We start from the raw sequence: 18,864 nt of genomic DNA on the forward strand, positions 1-18,864 counted from the left end.
CTTCCACCATCACTTACCAACACCCCTGACATCTCATATCCACGCCAGGTCACCATAATGGCAACTATAACGATCACGGGTGTGGAGGGTCGCAAGTTCGACGGTAAGTCTGGAAGTCACTCTCATCATTGCGCATCGCCACCTTGGAGATATTGGACCTTTGTGCTGAGTCTCAAACATCACAGTGCCGACGGGCCTTTTCATCAACAATGAATTTGTGCCAGCTAAGAGCGGTGCCACTGTAAGCCTGGAGAACCCGGCCTCGGGTGCAAAACTTGGCGATATTGCGTCCGCGGAGGCTGCAGACGTCGACGAGGCAGTCAAAGCTGCCGAGACAGCCTACAAGACGGTCTGGTCTCAGACTCTCCCGGAACAGCGTCGCAACTTGCTCAACAAGCTAGCTGATCTGATGGAGCGTGACGCCGCCGAGCTAGCTTCTATCGAGGCAGTCGATGCGGGAATCCTGTACCGTGACTCATTTGGCATGGCTGTTCCTCAAGCCGTTGAGACCTGCCGCTACTACGCAGGCTGGGCGGATAAATTGGATGGCGACTCACTTTCGCTGGCCATGGGAATGGCATACACACGCCGCGAACCCTTTGGCGTGTGCGCGGCCATTGTGCCCTGGAATGCTCCCCTCATGATCACCTCGTGGAAGCTTGCGCCAGCTCTTGCAGCCGGAAACTGCTTGATCATCAAGACTCCTGAGATCGCCCCTCTATACGGCCAGAAGCTTGCCATGCTTGTCAAAGAAGCCGGGTTCCCACCCGGTGTTGTGAGCATTCTTTGTGGGTTGGGTAGCGTTGCTGGCCAGCGTCTTGCCGAGCATCCCGACATCCACAAGCTGTCTTTCACTGGAAGCGCGGCCGTGGGACGGGCAATTCTCGCGGCTTCTGCGCGCACCAACCTCAAGAAGGTGACGCTTGAGCTCGGAGGAAAAGGCCCCAGCATCGTCTTTGACGATGCTGACTGGAACAATGCTCTGTTCTGGACGACGGCGGGTATCACCATGAACAACGGTCAGATTTGTGCCGCTGGCAGCCGTATCTACGTGCAAGAGTCCATTTACCAGAAGTTCATTGAGCAATTCTCGGCCATGTCGCGCGACGCTGTTGCTGGTGATCCTCTCCTGAGCACCACTACCAAGGGTCCCCTGGTGAGCCAGAGGCAGAAGGACACCGTTATGAATCTCATCAAGGCTGGAAGGGAGCAAGGCACCAAGATTTTGCACGGTGGTGATGACAGCGAGCTAGATCCCAAGGGCCACTTCGTTCCCAACACAGCATTTGTAGATGTTGGTGCAGACTCGACCATTATGCGTCAAGAGGTCTTTGGTCCTGTGGCCAGCATTGCATCCTTCAAAACAGAGGAAGAAGTAGTCGCTCTGGCGAACGACTCCCACTACGGTCTCGCAGCTGCGGTCTTCTCCAACGACATCAACAAAGCCATCAGGGTCAGCAACGCACTGGAGGTCGGCCAGGTCACTGTGAACATGTGGGGAGTTGTTACAGCAAATACTGCATTTGGAGGGTACAAGGAGAGTGGCATGGGACGAGATCTGGGCAAGGAGGCTCTGGATGGCTGGACTCAGGTGAAGTCAGTCAAGGTACATCTTCTAAAGGCAAATATATAAGATCCAGATCACTGAGTAGATCAATCAATGACAACGGGTCCGATTTTGGTGATATCAACTGCTGCACCTGGGAACCCACTGCTTCACTCCACGGGATACATCAAGGCACATATCCAAGCGCATCACATGCTCGATTGAAAAACTTGTCAACTGTTGAACATTGTCTGGCCAGCTGAGCAACGTGAGAGCTAACATCTCGAATCCCCCCAAGCACAAAGAGTGTCCATTATTTCACTCCCATTGACTCAACTCCGCGTAAAATCTCCTGCTGTTTGCAGCAGTCACTCTCATACCGCGACGCATTATCCTTCTTAGAGGGCACATCAATGGATGGGTTCTCGGTAAAGAAGTCCTGCGGTATCATGTGGACTGACATCATCTCCACGGGCCTATAAATAGTTCCAATGTCAGTATGGATACATTATGAGTTCATTAGATGGATAGAGTCAGAAGCAACCCACATCACAGGCCAATCTTCAACGCGTGGGTTATGTGTCAGGCCGAACACGCTCCAGAGAACAATGTCCTCGTCTTTGGTGTTGTCCTTCCTTGCTGCAGCGTCAAACAAGCCGCCGACTTCATGCCGGCTCTGGAATGTATATCTGCCGGCGGCATAGTGCTCATCATCCTTGTGTTTCGTGACCCAGAGCCCGTGCTTGGCAAATCGTGCACGGTTATACTGGATGCTGTGTTCGTCTGCCAACAGCATCTGTGTTGCGGGAGTCACAACTTTGTATCCGATGTAGTTACCGCTGATGGGATTGCGCTTGGAGTGGTTCTGCACTTTGAACACGCGGTTGGTGAAGGGATTCAGATCCAATCCGGTAGAGGTGGAGATGATTGTCTTCCGGACTTCATACGCGTTGCCGTAAGGATTTGTGTCCTTGTCGCGACGAAGCGGTAAGCTCTCCTCCTGAACGAGGGTATTCTTGTGGCCGTCCACCGCAGGGTCGATGCGGAGGCAGAAGATATGCTGGTGGTTCTGAGCCAAAGCGCCGGGGCTGACAATAGTGCCCCAGGGTACCTTCTTGCCGGCGTCAATATTAACCACGGAGACGATTCCAGTAGCCCGAGCTTCCATGGTAATACCGGCTGCTTGATCAAACTTAAAGGCGAAGATGTACTCATAGTTGGCGAGGGTGATGATAAACTGAAATACAAGCTCGCGCCGGCGTGCTACTACAGCGCGGTTCGTGCGCCAATTCGTATGTTTCCAATTAATACCGTTATCCTGCTCGTGTAGGCAGATGACATTCTTGGTCACCACCGCAGAGCCATCAGCGTCCGTCAATACGCCGTCAAAGTATTTGATGACGCCGAGGCAGTCACAACCAAGCTCTAGGTTGTTCACGGTATTGCCAAGCGAGCCATCCCCGAAGTCGAAAGCCTGCTTGCGCTGGAAAGGATACCTGGGATCCGCATACGGCACCGTCATCTCGCTCATACTTAGACGATAACACACGCTTCTGCCGTCGTAGCGGATGTCGTGCAGAACTGCACCTTCGCGAGGGTTGAATGTGAGCCGCATTCGCCACTTCTGCCACTCGACGACGTTCCCCTGCGAGATCGTAAAGCTGGCGCCCTCAGGTTGATGGACCTCGAGGGGTTTCAAGTCCTTGCGCAAACCGTTGGCAAGCAGCTCTGGTACATACTCGCCAGGTAGGCAGTGGTCGATGGGCTGCTCTGCGGTGCCCTGACTGGTGTACGGATCATTCACCCCGCCCGTAGCAGGCTCATCAACACGGATGATCTCCCCAGTCCTGGCGTCCATGATCGGAATGAGGGGGATAGGGTACGGGTAGAAATTGGAGTCTGCATTGCCGCTGCGCTTGTCCCGACCGAAGCATAGTCCTTGGAACAGCCTGGTGTGGCCATCTGCATCATCAGGGCCGCCATAGGGCCATGGCTCGACCACCAGTTCGAATCCCTCAGGCAATTTGATCTTTTTCATCTTTTCTTGGAAGAGGGGCGATTTGTTCACAGCCTGAACAAGCTTTTCGAACTCGAAACTGTTGGCCATGGCATTAGCAAGGATGTTCTGTGTAGGTTGTGCGAGCTGGAGATTAAGGACCGTGACTCACATAGTCAGCCCAGGCTGATGTTTCGTGGCAACAATCTCGTGCTTGATGCGCTTGGAAGTTCTCAGATCGATGTCAGACTCATGATATGCCGGGGCTTTGCCAGGCTCGAGGACATCGTAGCGCACGTGAGCCATTCGTGCCGGCCACGGTGTGCTGGAAGTGACCTTTCCTGCATGTTCGAGCTCCAGGAAGTCCACCACTTCGGACTTTGGGGGCTCCAGCAGGAAGATCTGTCGAAAATCAAGTACGCAGCCATTATGAAGACTTCGCACTACATCGCGAGCCTGATTCGTCTCGTCGAGGCTCAAGGCAGACAAAGGATGAGGATGAGTATCCATGACGGTATATTGAAGCTTGCTGATCGTATGTAGACTTTCCAGATTTCGTGGATGAAGCTGGCTGGCATCATTTGGTTGCGCGTTTGGGCGAGCAGTTAACGATTTGGAACAGCACGAAAGTGTCCCCTAAGCGCGATAAGGGACCCACCAGAGCTGGAGCGGGTCATACTAAACTGGACAAGCCTTGAGCTTTCGGAACTCGACGGCGGAATTTCCTTGGCTCATGCCCACTTAGCTCTCGATCCGTGGGGTGTTCAACGACCTACTTTGTAGTCGATATTCGTCGGAACCTATCACCCGGACAGCCAATCAAAAGCCGACTCCTATGCGTAGATCTTATAATAACCAGAAAACGACTTTAAATTACGCTCTTTTTTGCGGTTGTTTTGCTAGCGCATCGCCATCTAAATTTGCTGGTGCAGGGGCCATTTCCTTAACAGCCTGTTTAGAATCCTCTCGCTAAGCACCAAAAGAACCCTGTACACTAACATTGCAAGGTACATGGCTGTTAGTACACAACCCAGTATGCCGAGAAGGCTCTGAGCGCAGCGAAGGGCCTCTGAGGCGGAGACCCTGGAGCCCGAGAGGAACGAGGGCGGAACGGGTCCCATTTTACGAATGCGAGCCTTGCGAGCAGTGAGGGCTACTACAACCCCATTCCCTAAAGCCTGCGTTGCAGGCAGTCCCCTAGTTTAGAGAGACTGTGTGTGTCGCTACCACCACACACACACACACACTCGATCTAAGATACGTTTACCACACTCCATTGCCTTCGCTTGCGAGTACAGCGTCGGAGTGGAGAGAGAGGTTAAGGTTCAGAGGTTCAGCGGTTTGGGAGTGAGAGCCCTCCTGGAAATAACAAGATGGGGGGGACACACGTGTGTACATGTGTGAATATTTACGAGATCTAGATATATAGCGCACGTAGATGATAAGGGTACCACGAATACTGGTGTGGCGAATTCATTACCCCTCTCCAAAGATCCAGAGCGTAAAGTAGACTAAGAAGGTGTCAGATAAGCAGTGTCCAATCAATTGCGTTAAAATGTGGTCCTCCTTAGCTACACAAAACAACGCCCTAGGACTACTTTAAAATTAACAGAATAGATCCGTACAGTACAATTGGAGCTTTACTGGAGTTGTGTTTAAAACCTTCAATCGTTCAAACAGAGTCGAAAGCCCCGTTTTGGAAAATCGCTGGCCAGGAGAAAAGCAAGAATTGATAGCTACCTTGATAGAGTAGGAAGAATAAGAGCTTGCTAACCTGGCTGCCCGTATGATGGCTATGACCAAGCAGGTCAAAGTAGGGTTGTGATATCGCGCTAACGAGTTGAGGGAGAGTCGTTTTAATGTGACCAGTCACTACTACCATCCTCATATAGCTTATCGCCTTAGTTGAAGTTCTCAGTGTAAGTAGGCAAGCATGGTATGACTACATTAAATCGCCTAACTTAAGATGCCCACGTCTCAGCTTGCCAAATCAAGTGCGGCTTGCCCGAGTCAACACCTCAGACATATGTGCTAAGCCAGCCAAGGTGAACGTTGTGCGCAGGCGTCCGGCACTCCTTGAAAATTCGATAATGGGGCCAAGGGACATAGCTTTAGTGATTTTGAACTAATAACCACGGGGGAAACCTCTTAATCACGGAGTTGCCAGGCGAAAGCATCTTAGGCCAACGTTCCGACACCACTTTGCCTCAATGAACTCAGAAGCCACGTACTCGCGTCGCACGCAAGATAGCTTCGCTGATAGCAGCATAGTATAGAGGATCCCTGAGCTTGGGATATGCCCACAACGAGGGTTTCGCCGATCTACCATAGCCGAGCAATAACCTACATAGTGTCGTTTCGGTGCAGAAAACCTTCCTGGCCCGATTTACCGTGGTGTCGGTGGTTCGTCGTAGATAAGCTTCCTAGTGACCTGTGTGCGCAACGGAACAACTGGGCTAAAGATTCGGAATCCTCCTGGGCAGTTCCGAGGTCTTATCAATAAACCAATAGCCCGAGTTTGATCTGCCTTATCTTGGAGCGCAGCGGGTAATGCACTGACTCTCCGCACGATGTACTGATCGGCAAGATGCATCGACTGCCAATCTCAAGCCGATAGAGAGCCAATGCTCGTGACTTAAGATCAGGCTGTGATCTGCCCCCAAGACAAAACTGGACTTGTTAACTATTCTCAAGATACTTCAAACAAGACCATTTCCAACTCTACCAACATTTCGTCAATACCCAGTAAGTTTGCCATCGGAAGTTTACTCGAAGCATAACATCACTAACAGAGCACAAGTGAGTTCCGATACCCCGTTCACGGTGACGAAAGATGGGGTGATGGCCCCAGTTGTCCCGGTCAAGACAACGACCAGCATAGAGGCCGGGGTTGTCGGGGTGAGTGACAGATCTGGTCAGCATCGAGGCCAGTGCGTCGAGAAGTGCTGACCATAGACCCTTGGGCAGCCCGACCATGGAGAGACTCGCAAGTCCTTCTCAACCTTGTCGACGATGGCTCTCGCCGTGACTCTGTTGGCAACATGGGAAGGTCTCTGTGCTTCCATGGCGGCGGGCGCCACGAGCGGCGGACCAGTGGCTCTGGTTTATGGGTTCATCGGTGAGCACGAAGCCTCATTATCCGACAGTCTAGATCTGAGGCTAATAAATTATCACAAAAGTTGTGTTCATTGGGACCCTCGCTACCATGACCTCCTTGTCCGAACCGGCCTCTCGGTAAGTGAACAACAGTCACTCCAGCACTCGCCCTGCTCACCTCGGCGATGTCGCTGACGGAAACTCGCACATACAGCTATCCGTACGCAGGGGGCCAATACCATATCATGGGCGAGTTGACCTCGCCGAAGTGGAGAGCTACCACGAGTTGGTACTGTGGCTGGGCATCCATCCTTGGCTGGCTCTCTTTCGCAGGAAGCTGTCCCTTTTTCGCCGCCAACATGGCCCAGGGCATCGCCATCATCAATTACCCGGACTACGAGCCTCAGAGGTGGCACGGCACCCTTATCTACTGGCTGGTTCTCCTCGGCGCTTTCGCCATCAACCGATGGGGTGCCAAGATACTTCCTGCCATTGAGGTTGTCTCGATGGCCCTCCACGTCATCATGTTCTTCCTCATTTTGATTCCGACGGTGGTGGTCACGCCGGATCGACATTCAGCTGAATACGTCTTCACCACATTCCTCAACTTCTCGGGCTGGGACAATGACGGGATAGCCTGGTGCATTGGCTTGCTAACGTCTTCATATGTCATGGTCGGCGCCGATTCTGTCATGCACATGTCCGAGGAGATGAAAGAACCAAGAAAGGGTATCCCCCGTGCCATGATCGGCTCACTCCTCATCAATGGTCCTATGGGTTTCGCCATGCTTATCGCCCTGCTCTTCTCGATGGGTGACCTCGCAGACGCCGTCAACTCGTCCACCGGATTCCCTATTATCGAGATCTTTCTCCACGTAACCCGCGGAAACGTCGCCGCCGCCTCCGCCATGACCGCCTCGATCGTCATCTCGGCCACTCTCGCCACAGTTGCCCTCATGGCATCAGCCTCGAGAACCCTCTGGGCTTGCGCTCGAGACGATCTTCCCCCTTTCTCCGGCTGGCTGTCTCATCTTCACCCCACGCACCACATCCCTACCAACTCTATGTACTGCACACTAGGCGTCTTGGTCATTTTGGGCCTTCTGCAGATCGCCTCCACTGCAGCCTTCAACGCATACACCTCCTTGGCCGTCGTCTCCCTGTACCTATCATACCTCATGCCTATCCTGGGAATGTTGTACTGCCGCATCTTCAATCCTAGCCTCCTCGAGTTTGGGCCCTGGAGACTCGGCCCCCACATGGGCATGGCAATTAATATTGCCGCTGTCTGCTACCTGATCATCGCATGCCTCTTCATTATGCTCCCTCCCACACGCCCTGTCACCGCTCTGAACATGAACTACGCACCGGTCATCCTGGGAGCATCCATCATATTTGTTACAGTCTACTGGTTCTTCAAGAAGGACAAGTTTTCAGCTAGGAGTGAAGCCGCAAGGCACGAAGCTGAGGCTCGAGCTCCTCAGTAATCACGCCGGTCAGAAGAGTAAGCTCAAAATCTGCTGCGTTCGAGTCTTATTTCGTATAAGAAAGTTCTTCCCTTTGCAAAGTTCTATCTACTTTACCGAATTCATTCATGCCTAGTCTCATTCTTCTCACAAGCCCCGCCAGTGAAATGTCTCCTCCTTAGTAACCTCGCAAGTTTTGGTCTCGCTTCTAGAGCCCGCACTCACCGTTATGAGGTACTTGCCCTTTTCCTCGCACCAGTTGTTCTCAATCTCATCCCAGAAAGAGAAAGCGTAAGCATCCAGCGTAATTGGAACGTCCTTTTCCTCCCCAGGCTGGAGGAATACCTTTCCAAAACCGTGAAGCTCACGCATGGGGCGATGCGCGGCGCTTGACTCGGGCCCTGATACATATAACTGCAGAATCTCAGCCCCACCGAAGTCGCCCGTGTTCTTGACTTTGACGGTCACGGTATGAGTGTGAGGGTGAGGCTCGTAGCATCGCCTGGCAGTCGAGTGGTAGTCGGGCTTGATGGTGGGCTCGGAGAAACTGAAGGTGGTGTAGGATAAGCCGTAACCGAATTCCCAAAGGGGCTTATTGCGCATCTTGTCGTACCAGCGGTAGCCCACGTAGATATCCTCACCAAACAGTAGACGACCTCGGGAGGATCCGACATGGAGGTAGGCCGGGTTGTCCTCGATCCTCTCGGGCCACGAGATGGGCATCTTGCCAGACGGGTTGTGGTCACCGAAGAGCACATCGGCGATGGAGCTGCCCGATTCGTTGCCGCCGTACCAGGCCTGGAAGATACCCGGAACTTGCTTCACCCAAGGCATATGCACTGGCATGCCTGAGCGGTTCACCACGATGGTCTTCGGGCACACTGCTGCGATTTCGGCGATCATCTTGTCCACGTTGGGGGGCAGGTCCATGTGCGTCCTGTCCAAGCACTCGCCTTCCCACTCGCCGCCGAGTCCTGTGCAGATAACAGCGTAGTCTGCGTCCTTGACGGCCTCGACTGCCTGCTGTCGGGCCTCCTCGGGAGTAAAGTCCAGACAAGCGCCCACGCGGAAGCCACCACCGCCAAAGGTGAATGCGGCACTGGGCAGTTTCGACGTGGGAGCACTGCCAAACTCGACTCTGACCTTGTAGATGCGACCTGCCTCGAGTTTCTTCAAGCAGTATTCCTCCTGAGTTCCCATGTTGAAGAATGAGTGCCCGGGTTTCTGGATCTCGCTATTATTAATGATCAGCTCCTCGTCCAGGTAGAGATCGGCCGTGCCGCTGACGCAGAGGCCGAACTTCCAGGTGCCGGTCGTGTCTGGCTTGAATTCGGTCTCGACGGTGCCATAGAAAGTGTCTGACTTGATCTTAGGGTTCAAGTAGTCCATAAAGGTGAAGTAGGACTTTCTCATGTTTATGAGGCCGACCGATTCACGATTCCTGGTCCCGTACGGCTCGTTGAAGAGATTGAAAGTAATGTTGCTGGCAGTCTTTCTGCTGTCGAGGACCGGCAGAAGTCTATGTGTTGTGGCGCCGATGGCGTACCTGACCTCCACGTGAGGCCCAACCCTCTCCTTGATCGAATCAAAGGGGTGACGGGTGTAATACGTCTCCAAGCCGGTGGATCCTGTGGCGGCAACATCGGCATCCTTCATATGGGAGCCGATGAGGGCAATCTTCTTGATGGTGGAGGGGATAGGCAGAATGTTGCCGTCGTTTTTAAGCATGACAATAGGGTTGCAAGCGAGTTTTCGGTTCAGTGCTCGGTCTTCCGGGCAATCGATCTCAGCCTCAGTCTCCGACACCTTGACGCGGCTACACTCTTCCACGAACTTGAGCACACGAAGGGCTCTCTTGTCTAATGTGGACATCTTGACAAGCCCGGATGCCACTGCCGTCGCCAACGCCTGTCCACGAACAACGCTCGGACCTGGCATCTCCAGATCTAAGCCGTTGTTGACTGCCTTTGCCGTCGTGTAGAGACCAAGCCAGTCACACATAATTAGAGGATCTTGACCCCACTCCCCTCGAACCAGTTCATCAAGGAAGAATTTGCTCTCAGAGCAGTGCTCTCCATTGACCTTGTTGTAGGATGACATGAGAGCCCGAGGCGAGGCGTCCCGGGCGACCAACTGGAAGGGACGCAGGTGAATCTCGCGCAAAGCGCGGTCTGTTACGATGACGTTGATCGAGATCTTATCCTCCTCTTGCTCGTTACACACGAAGTGTTTGATTGTGGAAATGATACCGTGAGATTGGCAACCCTTGACGATCTCACTAGAGAGGGCACCGGTGAGATAGGGGTCTTCGGACCAGGATTCGCCGCCACGGCCTCCCAGGGGGCCTCGCTGAATGTTGATGGTTGGTCCCAGCCAGACGTTGGCACCCTTTGCAATGGCTTCCCTGCCAATCAGTGTGCCAGCTTCGTACACCAGGCTCCTATCCCACGTGGATGCCAGACCGGTGCCGCATGGGAGCAGAGCTCCTCGAGCACCCTCACACCATTGTGAGTCCTTGTGGGTTCGTCCCCCCCCCCCCCCCCCCCCGGCCAGGTGGGTGGAGCCGACGGCTTTCGGGATATTACCACTTTCACATGGGCTGAGTGTGGATAATCTTGATGTTCACTTCATCACCATTCTTACAACGGTTATGGTCATTAGGTAACGAGCACAGGCTTACAGAGATGAGATGTTGATGGGCATGCTGTCAGAGTATTCAGTGATTGTGGGATGTAGAGGGTAAATTTCGTCCATCCAGATACCAGGGGTCTACTTAGTACGTTCACTGTTAGTGGATTTGGTGGGGTAGTAAACCAGGATGGTCTTGACAGCGACTGTGGCTTGACTTGCATCGCAGACCTTACCAAAGGCTGCTACATCGGTTCGAAGACAAAGAAGACCTCAGAGGCTTTATGGTCAGTCACTCTAATGCCATGTCGTCACGGATATGAAGAACATAGCGTGATTGTGATCAGAACAAGACCAGACCCGGATGATTCAACCGCATCAGCAGACGCCAGTCTATCCCCTCCCCAGCATTCTGCCGTCGCCAGATATCCTGCAGTAGCGTGTGGGCCGTGGCGACATGGCCAAACCCCACCGTCTTCTCCATGACGTTTAATCTGTACTCAACCATAAGCCGATTCGTTTTCGTCCAGCTGCTGAGGCCGGCCATGAAGAGTGGGAACAGCATGCGGGCCTCCATCTGAGAGCCCGGGCGAACGAAGGACAGGGCAGAGAGAATATTGTCTACGGCCGTGGCGGCCCTGGGGTCTGGTTCATGGCCTGGAGGAACAGACCACGGGGCCTCATTTAGGAGCAGGAGCGTAGCCCATTGGGTAGCCAGTCCGACAGCCTCGGCTTCGTATGCGAGGTGTCTGTATGGGTGATACTCCTCGTCCGATGGGGACGCTGGCGAGGACCAGCCCCGTAGTGCCAAGTCGAGATCTTCGTGCGAGAGCCAGCCGCTGTCAGCCTGAGGCTCGCCTTCAACGCCTCCAGGGACCACTGGCGGAGACGACCCTGTCAGATTACCACATCTCTGCTGCAGTGAGACGTGCGTGATCATGGGGAGCAGCTGGTACAGAGGCGCAGCCATCCCAAGTAGCGGATGAAGGACGGCTGGTGCCAAGACGGGCATCGTCCACTCAAGCGGGTGGGCGAGCACTGTCTTGTCGCTCGTGACACATGCGATATGGCGGAGGTAGGAGTACAGCTGGACAATAAACTCACTCGCGGGGTCAGGGAAGGCTAGAGTGTCGCCCACACGGTCTAGAATGACTCGGCAGCCGTCAAGGCAGGCGTGCCACGCTCTCGAAGTGCCGTGACAAATCTCAGCTAGTGTCAAGAGCAGCATGGCGAGCAGGTGCGTCACCTGGAAGCCTTCATTTCCATCTGCGCACTCCCGCATGTGCTGGAGCAGGGCGGCCCGGTGCGTGCGGTGATCATGGCGGAACTGGGGATAGACGATGCCGAGATGACATGCAGCGAGGGCCAGGAGCCCTCGCTTGACAACGTCGCTCTCGAGCGCTTTGGGCACGACGAGCACCAAAAATGGGTTGTCGTCATCGTGGACGACGACGAGCGAACGCGAGACTGCCAGGATAAAGTGGTTGAGCAGATGGCGGTGGGCGATGGCCCAGGATGCCAGGTCCTGCTGGCCGACGCCGCAAAGCTTGCCCATAGCCGATGGGAGGATGAAGGTCACGTATCGGTCCCCTTCCTCGGGGACCGGAATGACAGCATCGTCGACCAGAGCGCTGCTAAAGGCGAGGGCTGAGGCGTGTGAGTTAGCATGAGCCAGCGACTCACGCTGGATTAAGGTGATCCAGTCCGGGGGTTCTCCGGCCGCCGATGTGCTTGGCGGGGTCCTTGTTGGAACCCCGGGAGATGAAACCTGGTCAATTGAGCTTGGGCTCTGATCGGCGTCCAACACTTTTGCCGTCGGACTGCGCGGCATGCACCGGCGGCCAAGTCGCGGACAGTCGCCGCACGTAGGCTGCTGCTCGTCACACTTTTTATGCCTCGCGTGGCATGCCTTGCAGCCAAGCCGAGACCGCTGGATAGCGGCCGGCCCAGAGGGCAAAGTGGGCAATGCGGCGGTGTTGGACGGCTTTCGCCGGGTCGTGGGAAGATTGGAGCGGTTGGAATTGATACCATCGTAAATGCAAGTCAGACACAGGCGTGTGCACCGAGCGCAAGGGCGACCCCGGTCACACGCGCTCTTGATCGACGCGCATAAGCGGCAGGCCGTCTTGCGGCGGCCCATATTGCGGAATCAAAGTGGAGAGTGGGAACGGGAAAGAATAATGCACCGCAAAAGTCGGTACCCGGAAGCGATTGTCTGGAGTCGAGGGGGTGGTAGATAGGATCAAAGTGATGATGATTGAGGAAACGAGGCAAGGGCCCGGCTTATGTTTTTTGCCGGCGGTTAGCATGGAGAAGCGTCTAAAATGGGTCAAAGTCTGGACCAGACCCCCGGGGACCAATCAGGTACGCACCTCTAGTGAATTGGAAGCTTTCCATCGTCTTTTGCCGTCGATTCGACGGGACATCTTCCACCTAGCTTCCAGGCCGGCGAGTCTCACGAGTGCTCATTTCATGTACCCACATGCCATCTGCCTCAGATCTTCGTCCATGTTGCCGTTGGGTTCGAGTGAGGGGCGATGTCCACCGGAGTCAGTTCCGATTCTTACTCTTCGCACGAATGGGACAGACAAGCGTGGAATTGGCTCCGATGGGTCCAGATGTCACATTGTATGGATTGTATTACCATGGCACACGACTGGTCGAAGAACCATCGCCGGTTGGGACCGACAGTCTCCAGTGTCCCGGTGCCGGAAGCAAACCCCACCCCCATCCCAGCACCACTCTCGCGATCCCCAAGATAGAGCACTAGGTGTATGTGGGGAGAATCGCACATTTCTTATCAAGGCAGGTATCCCGACGGGAAATGCCCCTCCCATCTTGAACGTGCTTATCAACAACCCCTTCTCCAAGGAATTGGCGTTTTCCGAGGGGTTCAACCCCCTATCGAGCGGGTAGCGCACATCAAGCACCGGCAGAAGAACAATCTTTCCCGCCTCCACGGACCTTCCTGAGATCGTGGCACCGGCATTCCGTCACGTTCCTAAATCTACTCAGAGTCCAGATAATCGCTCGTGTTATCTTACCAGGGGCAGTGAAAACCGAACACACTTCTGACGGCCCCCCCATCATAGAGTATTAGGATTCGTCAACCTCATCTCTCGCACACGGCATCAATCAGCCGTATGACATCTTGTTCTACAATACAACTGCCGCCCAAACAGCCAGCACTCCCAGAACTTATACAACATGGCATCGAAGGAACCTCAAGATGACTCATTCGTCACCTACGACTTGAAGGTGGAGGTCATCTGCCCTCCAGGCAAGAAGATTCTCTGCAATGCCAAGAACGGCGACTACTTCATTCTCAAAGACGAGATGCTGTACTTGCCTCCCGACCAAGGCATGAGCATCTACAATATCTGTACGAGACCAAAACCACTACGGGGGACAGTCTGCCATGCCTAACAAAGATTTCTTGAAACAGCTGCCGCTCTGCCCCTGCTGCAAGCCAAGCAAAGAAAGACCCACCCTAACGACTGGATGTCCACCGATGACATGGTCGCCTGCCCTGATCCGTACTGTCCGTCGCGGTTGAAGATCACGCGTTGTGGTGAATCTGTTTGGAGACATTCAGATGTCTCGGGCTTCCCTCCCATGCAGCAGCAGGAGAAGAAATGAAATCCAGAGACTCATAGGGACTTGAGGAAGGGACCGTGTTCAATACTTGGGTTATAAAGTGAGGCGGGAGATATCAATGAGAGAACATGGCAGGTATCATGATAGTCTTGTCTTCCCAGTTCACTCTATAACCTTGGCATCTTTCTCTTCTGATATCACCATAGCCCTTTTCTGGCACGTTCCAATATCTGCCATTATATCCATGGCGCATAAGCTGGCAGAATGATCACTTTGTGATGTCATTGTATGGAGTTCAAGATAAGGTCGCCTACTCATATTCAGAGTGACAGGTCCACGGCAGACATAGTCAAGATGCAAAATCCATGATAGCTTAGTCCGCCGTAACTATCTGATGCATCCATCTGTTCTGTGATGTCTATTCCAAATTTTAGGTCTGTCTTTCCTGTTTGATGTCACTCTTCAAATGAATCGCTTCATCTAATCCTAAAGGTGTTGTCACAAAACAGGAGGTGCGAGTGTTGCACAATACATAATACCCTACAATTTATAGCTCATTGTATCTGAGTATAATAACAGGCATCGATAGATCAGAGCCCATGCGCCCTCTTGCATGTACCCTGAGTTGCCAAACTATCATCTCCCTGGCTTCTTATCCAAGAAGCTGTTGCCAATCCGAGCGGTACTCGTAACCGCAGTCACCAATCTCCTCAAACATCTCCTTCCGCCGACTCTTACTCAACACAGCTTCAATATTGGCCTGATCCTCGTCATCAAGTCTCCAGCCAAAGACGGCCAAGTTGTCCTTGACGCGCTCGCTGACACCCATGCGGGAACCAATAATCGTGCCACCCACAAAAGGGTGGTCGAGGACCCATCGATTCGCCACGTTGGTGACAGACACACTGCGCTTAACGGAAATCGCCTTGAGGCACTGCAGGAGCTCTTGGAATAGGTCCCAGCCACCCCAGATCTGGATCATGGTGTAGTACTATTTGTATCGCGCTCAGTAAGCTATCACCAAACAACATAGTAGTGGAAGATGTGAAAGGGGGTAAGTGCTCACTAGCCGGGTACTTGGGTTCATGTCCTGTCCATAGAAGTCCGGGTCTGGCTTCCCCAGCCATCTTTCAGAAAGGAAGCCACCACACTGCGACGAAATAATTAGTATTAGTTGCCAAAGACAGACAGTCGGAAGGGGATCATGTGTTCGTTCTCACCAAGGTTCCAAAGGTCAACACCTTGACTCCATGCTCCTCACAGAATTTGCCAAGTTTGACTGTTGGTCGAGAATCCACCAGCGAGAATTGAGATTGATTCGTCACGAATCTGATACCGGCATCCCACGCTTCTTGCAGGTGAGCCGTGTCAAAGTTGCAAAGTCCCAAGTTAGACACGCGTTCGTCCTCCTGGCAGTACTTCAGAAGCTCAATGTACCCTGGCTCTTCCCACTATATTGCGAAAAAGCATTTAGGAGCAAATTCTTATCTTTTTGCCCAAGGGTCGCTTTCACTCACAATCTGCCAATGGACCTGGAGCAGGTCAATCTTGTCCTTCTCCATCCGTCCAACTCTTTGAGTGATGTTCTGTCGCACAGCCTCTCTTGTCACGTCCAGTGAGGTGAACACGCAGTATTTAGTGGATGCAAATGTCTGGCCAGGGTCACTCAATGACTTGCAGAATTGTCCCTAGGGGAGTTTGTAAGGTTAGCCCGGGACGTGATGCAACATCTCTTGGAGTAGAGGAGCTCTTACATAGACGACTTCGGCATCACCGTAATGGTCCGCCATGTCAAATGCGGTCAGTCCAGCCTCGACATGATGAGAAAACTGCGCCGCGATTTTGAGAGCCGAAGCAGTGCCAAAAGCGGTGCTGGACAGCTGCCACAGACCAGAAAACATCCGTGGGACCTCTCTATCGCCAATCTTGAAGGTCTCGACCTTTGTCACGGCTGAAGATCCAGAAGTATTGGTGGAAACGGTTGTCAAGCCCTTGATCTCTACAGGTCTTGTCGGGTCGATGGTCTTCTGTGTAGAAGCCAGTCCTCGCACAAAGGGGGGCTCCCGCCCAGCCTTTTCCCATGCGGCCCCGTGAGCGGCCAGCGCGTTCACCAGACTCTCCATAGCCTCGGCCTCGTCAGCTGCCCAGGCGCGCAGTCCGGTCTTGTCCTGCTGGATGCGTTGGATGCCGACCATGGCCTCAATAATATCACCATCAACGAGGATGAGGAAATTGATGATATCGGTCGCATCTCCTGAGAGATGGATGTACGTCGCCTGCTCAGCAATCTCCTGGAAGATGGCTAGGGTCTCAAAGTACATGCCTGCGCCAAACATGGTCCGGATGCGGTCGCGGACATTTTTGGCCTCTCCCTCTTCAAGTCCTGCCCCAAAGAGCGGCTCGGTGTGCGGTGGGGCATTCTTGGTGATGTACTTGCGCGTGTGACCCTCGAAGGCATACGTGAAGTTTGTGTCAGCGTTCAGGACTTCGCGCAGGACTTTTCGAAGGCCTGCGGCAGGAATGTGCTCGAGGATCAGATCAGGGAGTCCTTCAATCAAGGAGGTCCTCGGATCGGTTCGAGGTGAGGTGACCATGGTTGCCGTGACAGACTTGGGGCTCGGGTCACGCTCAAGGTGGTTGGGAGCAAGGATTTGTGCGTGGGTGGGCTGAAGAGCGAAAGGGACGTCGCAGTTTGTAGGCACGGATATAGTGGTATCGTCACTCACTCGTAGGAAGCATCAAGGATCTCTTAAAGAAGCCAACCCTGGCAGGGTGATGTAACCCCAACGCCACAGCACACGTCCTTAGTACAGGCTTGCGTTATCAGTACGGAGTAATTCCGGACACCCGGGAGCCGATAATCTTTCCGGGTAAGGTTCCACATTTACGCCGGAAGCTTCCTCCTCCTGGCCTTTCTAACAGACTCGCGATCGACACCGAGCAAGAGTTGGTTGGTTGATACTCGTGCTTCTCTTCCTTTTACGGGGAATATCCCGTCGATTCGACGGAATAAATCCTACTAGACCCAAACCGATTATAACGCATTTTAGCGTCACAAATGGCAAAGGTGGAGGGATCAGATCTAGGCTGAGGGCGGGTGGAGCTTAAGGAATCAGATGCGGGGTTTGCATGCATATTGTAGGGATCGCTTGAGATAACATGGTTTTTCAGGAAACCAATCAACCAACCAGAAGTAGGCAATCACAAGATAACAACCTCTCTCTAATACCAGCTTTACTCCTGCTATAGGTGTAGGCGACATTAAGTCTGGTTCATTCTACTTCTATCCTACCTCTATTATAACACTAGCTAGTAAAGATAATAGAGTATAATAAGTATCTAGCTATTTATTATTTCTTATTATATCTACTACGTATAAGCTAAGTTATACTATTAATATAATATAGTTAAAAGAGATATAATAAATATAATATCTATATTCTAAAGATATTATAATAGTTTCTAATAATAAGAATATAATTATTATTATAGATTGATTAAGTATGGTTCTCTAATTATAAAGGCTCTTAAGTTTAATAATTACTAACTATCTTTAATATAGATCTAAGACTTAGAGTTAATTCTAGACTTAGGGTTACTTATAATAAACTATAATTTAGTTCTTTTTAGATTTAAATTAAAACCCTATATAAAATAAAATAGTATTATAATTATAGAAGATAGAACTAAATTAATAAGTAGTGTTATAGAGTCAACTGCTATTACTACATAGCACTGCTCTAAAGGCGGTCAGTACGATAAGATAGGCAGAAGTACATAGACTATATAATCACCATAGGGTGAGTGATCATAAGTAATCTAGTCATTATAGATTATAGTGATCTATTATAATCTATTGTCTATATATATAGATGTATATCTACCTTTAGATACCTACCTTAGATAGCTCTCTAGTATTTAAAGTATCTTATTTAATAAAGTACCTTTAAGTAAAGCTATCTTAGCTATAATTAAGTTAATCACTATTACTTAGTAGTATCTATTACTTATTACTTATATAAACCTATATACCTCTAATCCTATAAAGTAGTCTTATCTCTTAGAATTAAGGATTATTATATATTAAATACTCTTATTTAATTAGTAGACTATATCTTAAGTAATACTTATAGAAACCATATTAGAATCTTAATCTACTAATAATATATTCTTATTTATAATAAAATAAGCTAGTACTAAAATCTAGTAACTCTTTACTCTAGTATAGGCCTTATAGGCAGAAGGTATCTAGAGTATAAAGTATAAAGTTCTACTAATATATAAAGAAAGTAAGAAAGATCTCTAAAGATTTCTTACTTAGTATAGAGGATATCTTATAAAGTATAAATCTAACTTTCTATATCTAGATAATTAGATATTCTTTATAGTAACTTAACTTAAAGAAGAAGTGTCACGAAATCAAGGCATGGTACCGCGGGGCAGGTGACCCGGGCGGTCAGGACCAGCAGAATAGATAAGATAAGCGATCACGCTCGATCAGTGATCCTCACTGATCGCAAGTGATCTATCACTCT

General features: G+C 51.6%; 6 protein-coding genes across 6 annotated transcripts; 3 read left to right on the forward strand and 3 right to left on the reverse strand.

Moving 5' to 3' along the window:
• Positions 1-57: 57 nt before the first annotated feature.
• E0L32_011831 (uncharacterized protein) lies at positions 58-1,633 on the forward strand (the record flags this gene model as incomplete). The annotated part of the gene is made up of 2 exons (XM_031134604.1): positions 58-103; positions 186-1,633. The coding sequence occupies 2 exons, from the start codon at positions 58-60 to the stop codon at positions 1,631-1,633; spliced, it is 1,494 nt and encodes a 497-aa protein (XP_030999818.1).
• A 226-nt stretch (positions 1,634-1,859) lies between these two features.
• On the reverse strand, positions 1,860-4,052 carry E0L32_011832 (uncharacterized protein; the record flags this gene model as incomplete). Its single annotated transcript, XM_031134605.1, has 3 exons — positions 1,860-2,022; positions 2,095-3,642; positions 3,715-4,052. The coding sequence occupies 3 exons, from the start codon at positions 4,050-4,052 to the stop codon at positions 1,860-1,862; spliced, it is 2,049 nt and encodes a 682-aa protein (XP_030999819.1).
• Positions 4,053-6,997: 2,945 nt separating this feature from the next.
• Positions 6,998-8,125, forward strand: E0L32_011833 (uncharacterized protein; the record flags this gene model as incomplete). The annotated part of the gene is made up of 1 exon (XM_031134606.1): positions 6,998-8,125. One exon carries the CDS (start codon positions 6,998-7,000, stop codon positions 8,123-8,125), a length of 1,128 nt encoding a protein of 375 aa, XP_030999820.1.
• Positions 8,126-8,251: 126 nt separating this feature from the next.
• E0L32_011834 (uncharacterized protein) lies at positions 8,252-12,872 on the reverse strand (the record flags this gene model as incomplete). The annotated part of the gene is made up of 3 exons (XM_031134607.1): positions 8,252-10,508; positions 10,785-10,873; positions 11,205-12,872. The coding sequence occupies 3 exons, from the start codon at positions 12,870-12,872 to the stop codon at positions 8,252-8,254; spliced, it is 4,014 nt and encodes a 1,337-aa protein (XP_030999821.1).
• Positions 12,873-13,939: 1,067 nt separating this feature from the next.
• E0L32_011835 (uncharacterized protein) lies at positions 13,940-14,371 on the forward strand (the record flags this gene model as incomplete). Its single annotated transcript, XM_031134608.1, has 2 exons — positions 13,940-14,114; positions 14,178-14,371. 2 exons carry the CDS (start codon positions 13,940-13,942, stop codon positions 14,369-14,371), a joined length of 369 nt encoding a protein of 122 aa, XP_030999822.1.
• Positions 14,372-14,981: 610 nt separating this feature from the next.
• Positions 14,982-16,923, reverse strand: E0L32_011836 (uncharacterized protein; the record flags this gene model as incomplete). The annotated part of the gene is made up of 5 exons (XM_031134609.1): positions 14,982-15,302; positions 15,396-15,479; positions 15,550-15,780; positions 15,847-16,017; positions 16,084-16,923. The coding sequence occupies 5 exons, from the start codon at positions 16,921-16,923 to the stop codon at positions 14,982-14,984; spliced, it is 1,647 nt and encodes a 548-aa protein (XP_030999823.1).
• Positions 16,924-18,864: the final 1,941 nt, after the last annotated feature.

This window comes from Thyridium curvatum (assembly GCF_004353045.1).
Source record: "Thyridium curvatum strain D216 chromosome Unknown NODE_120_length_81233_cov_73.040108, whole genome shotgun sequence".
NCBI lineage: Eukaryota > Fungi > Ascomycota > Sordariomycetes > Thyridiales > Thyridiaceae > Thyridium > Thyridium curvatum.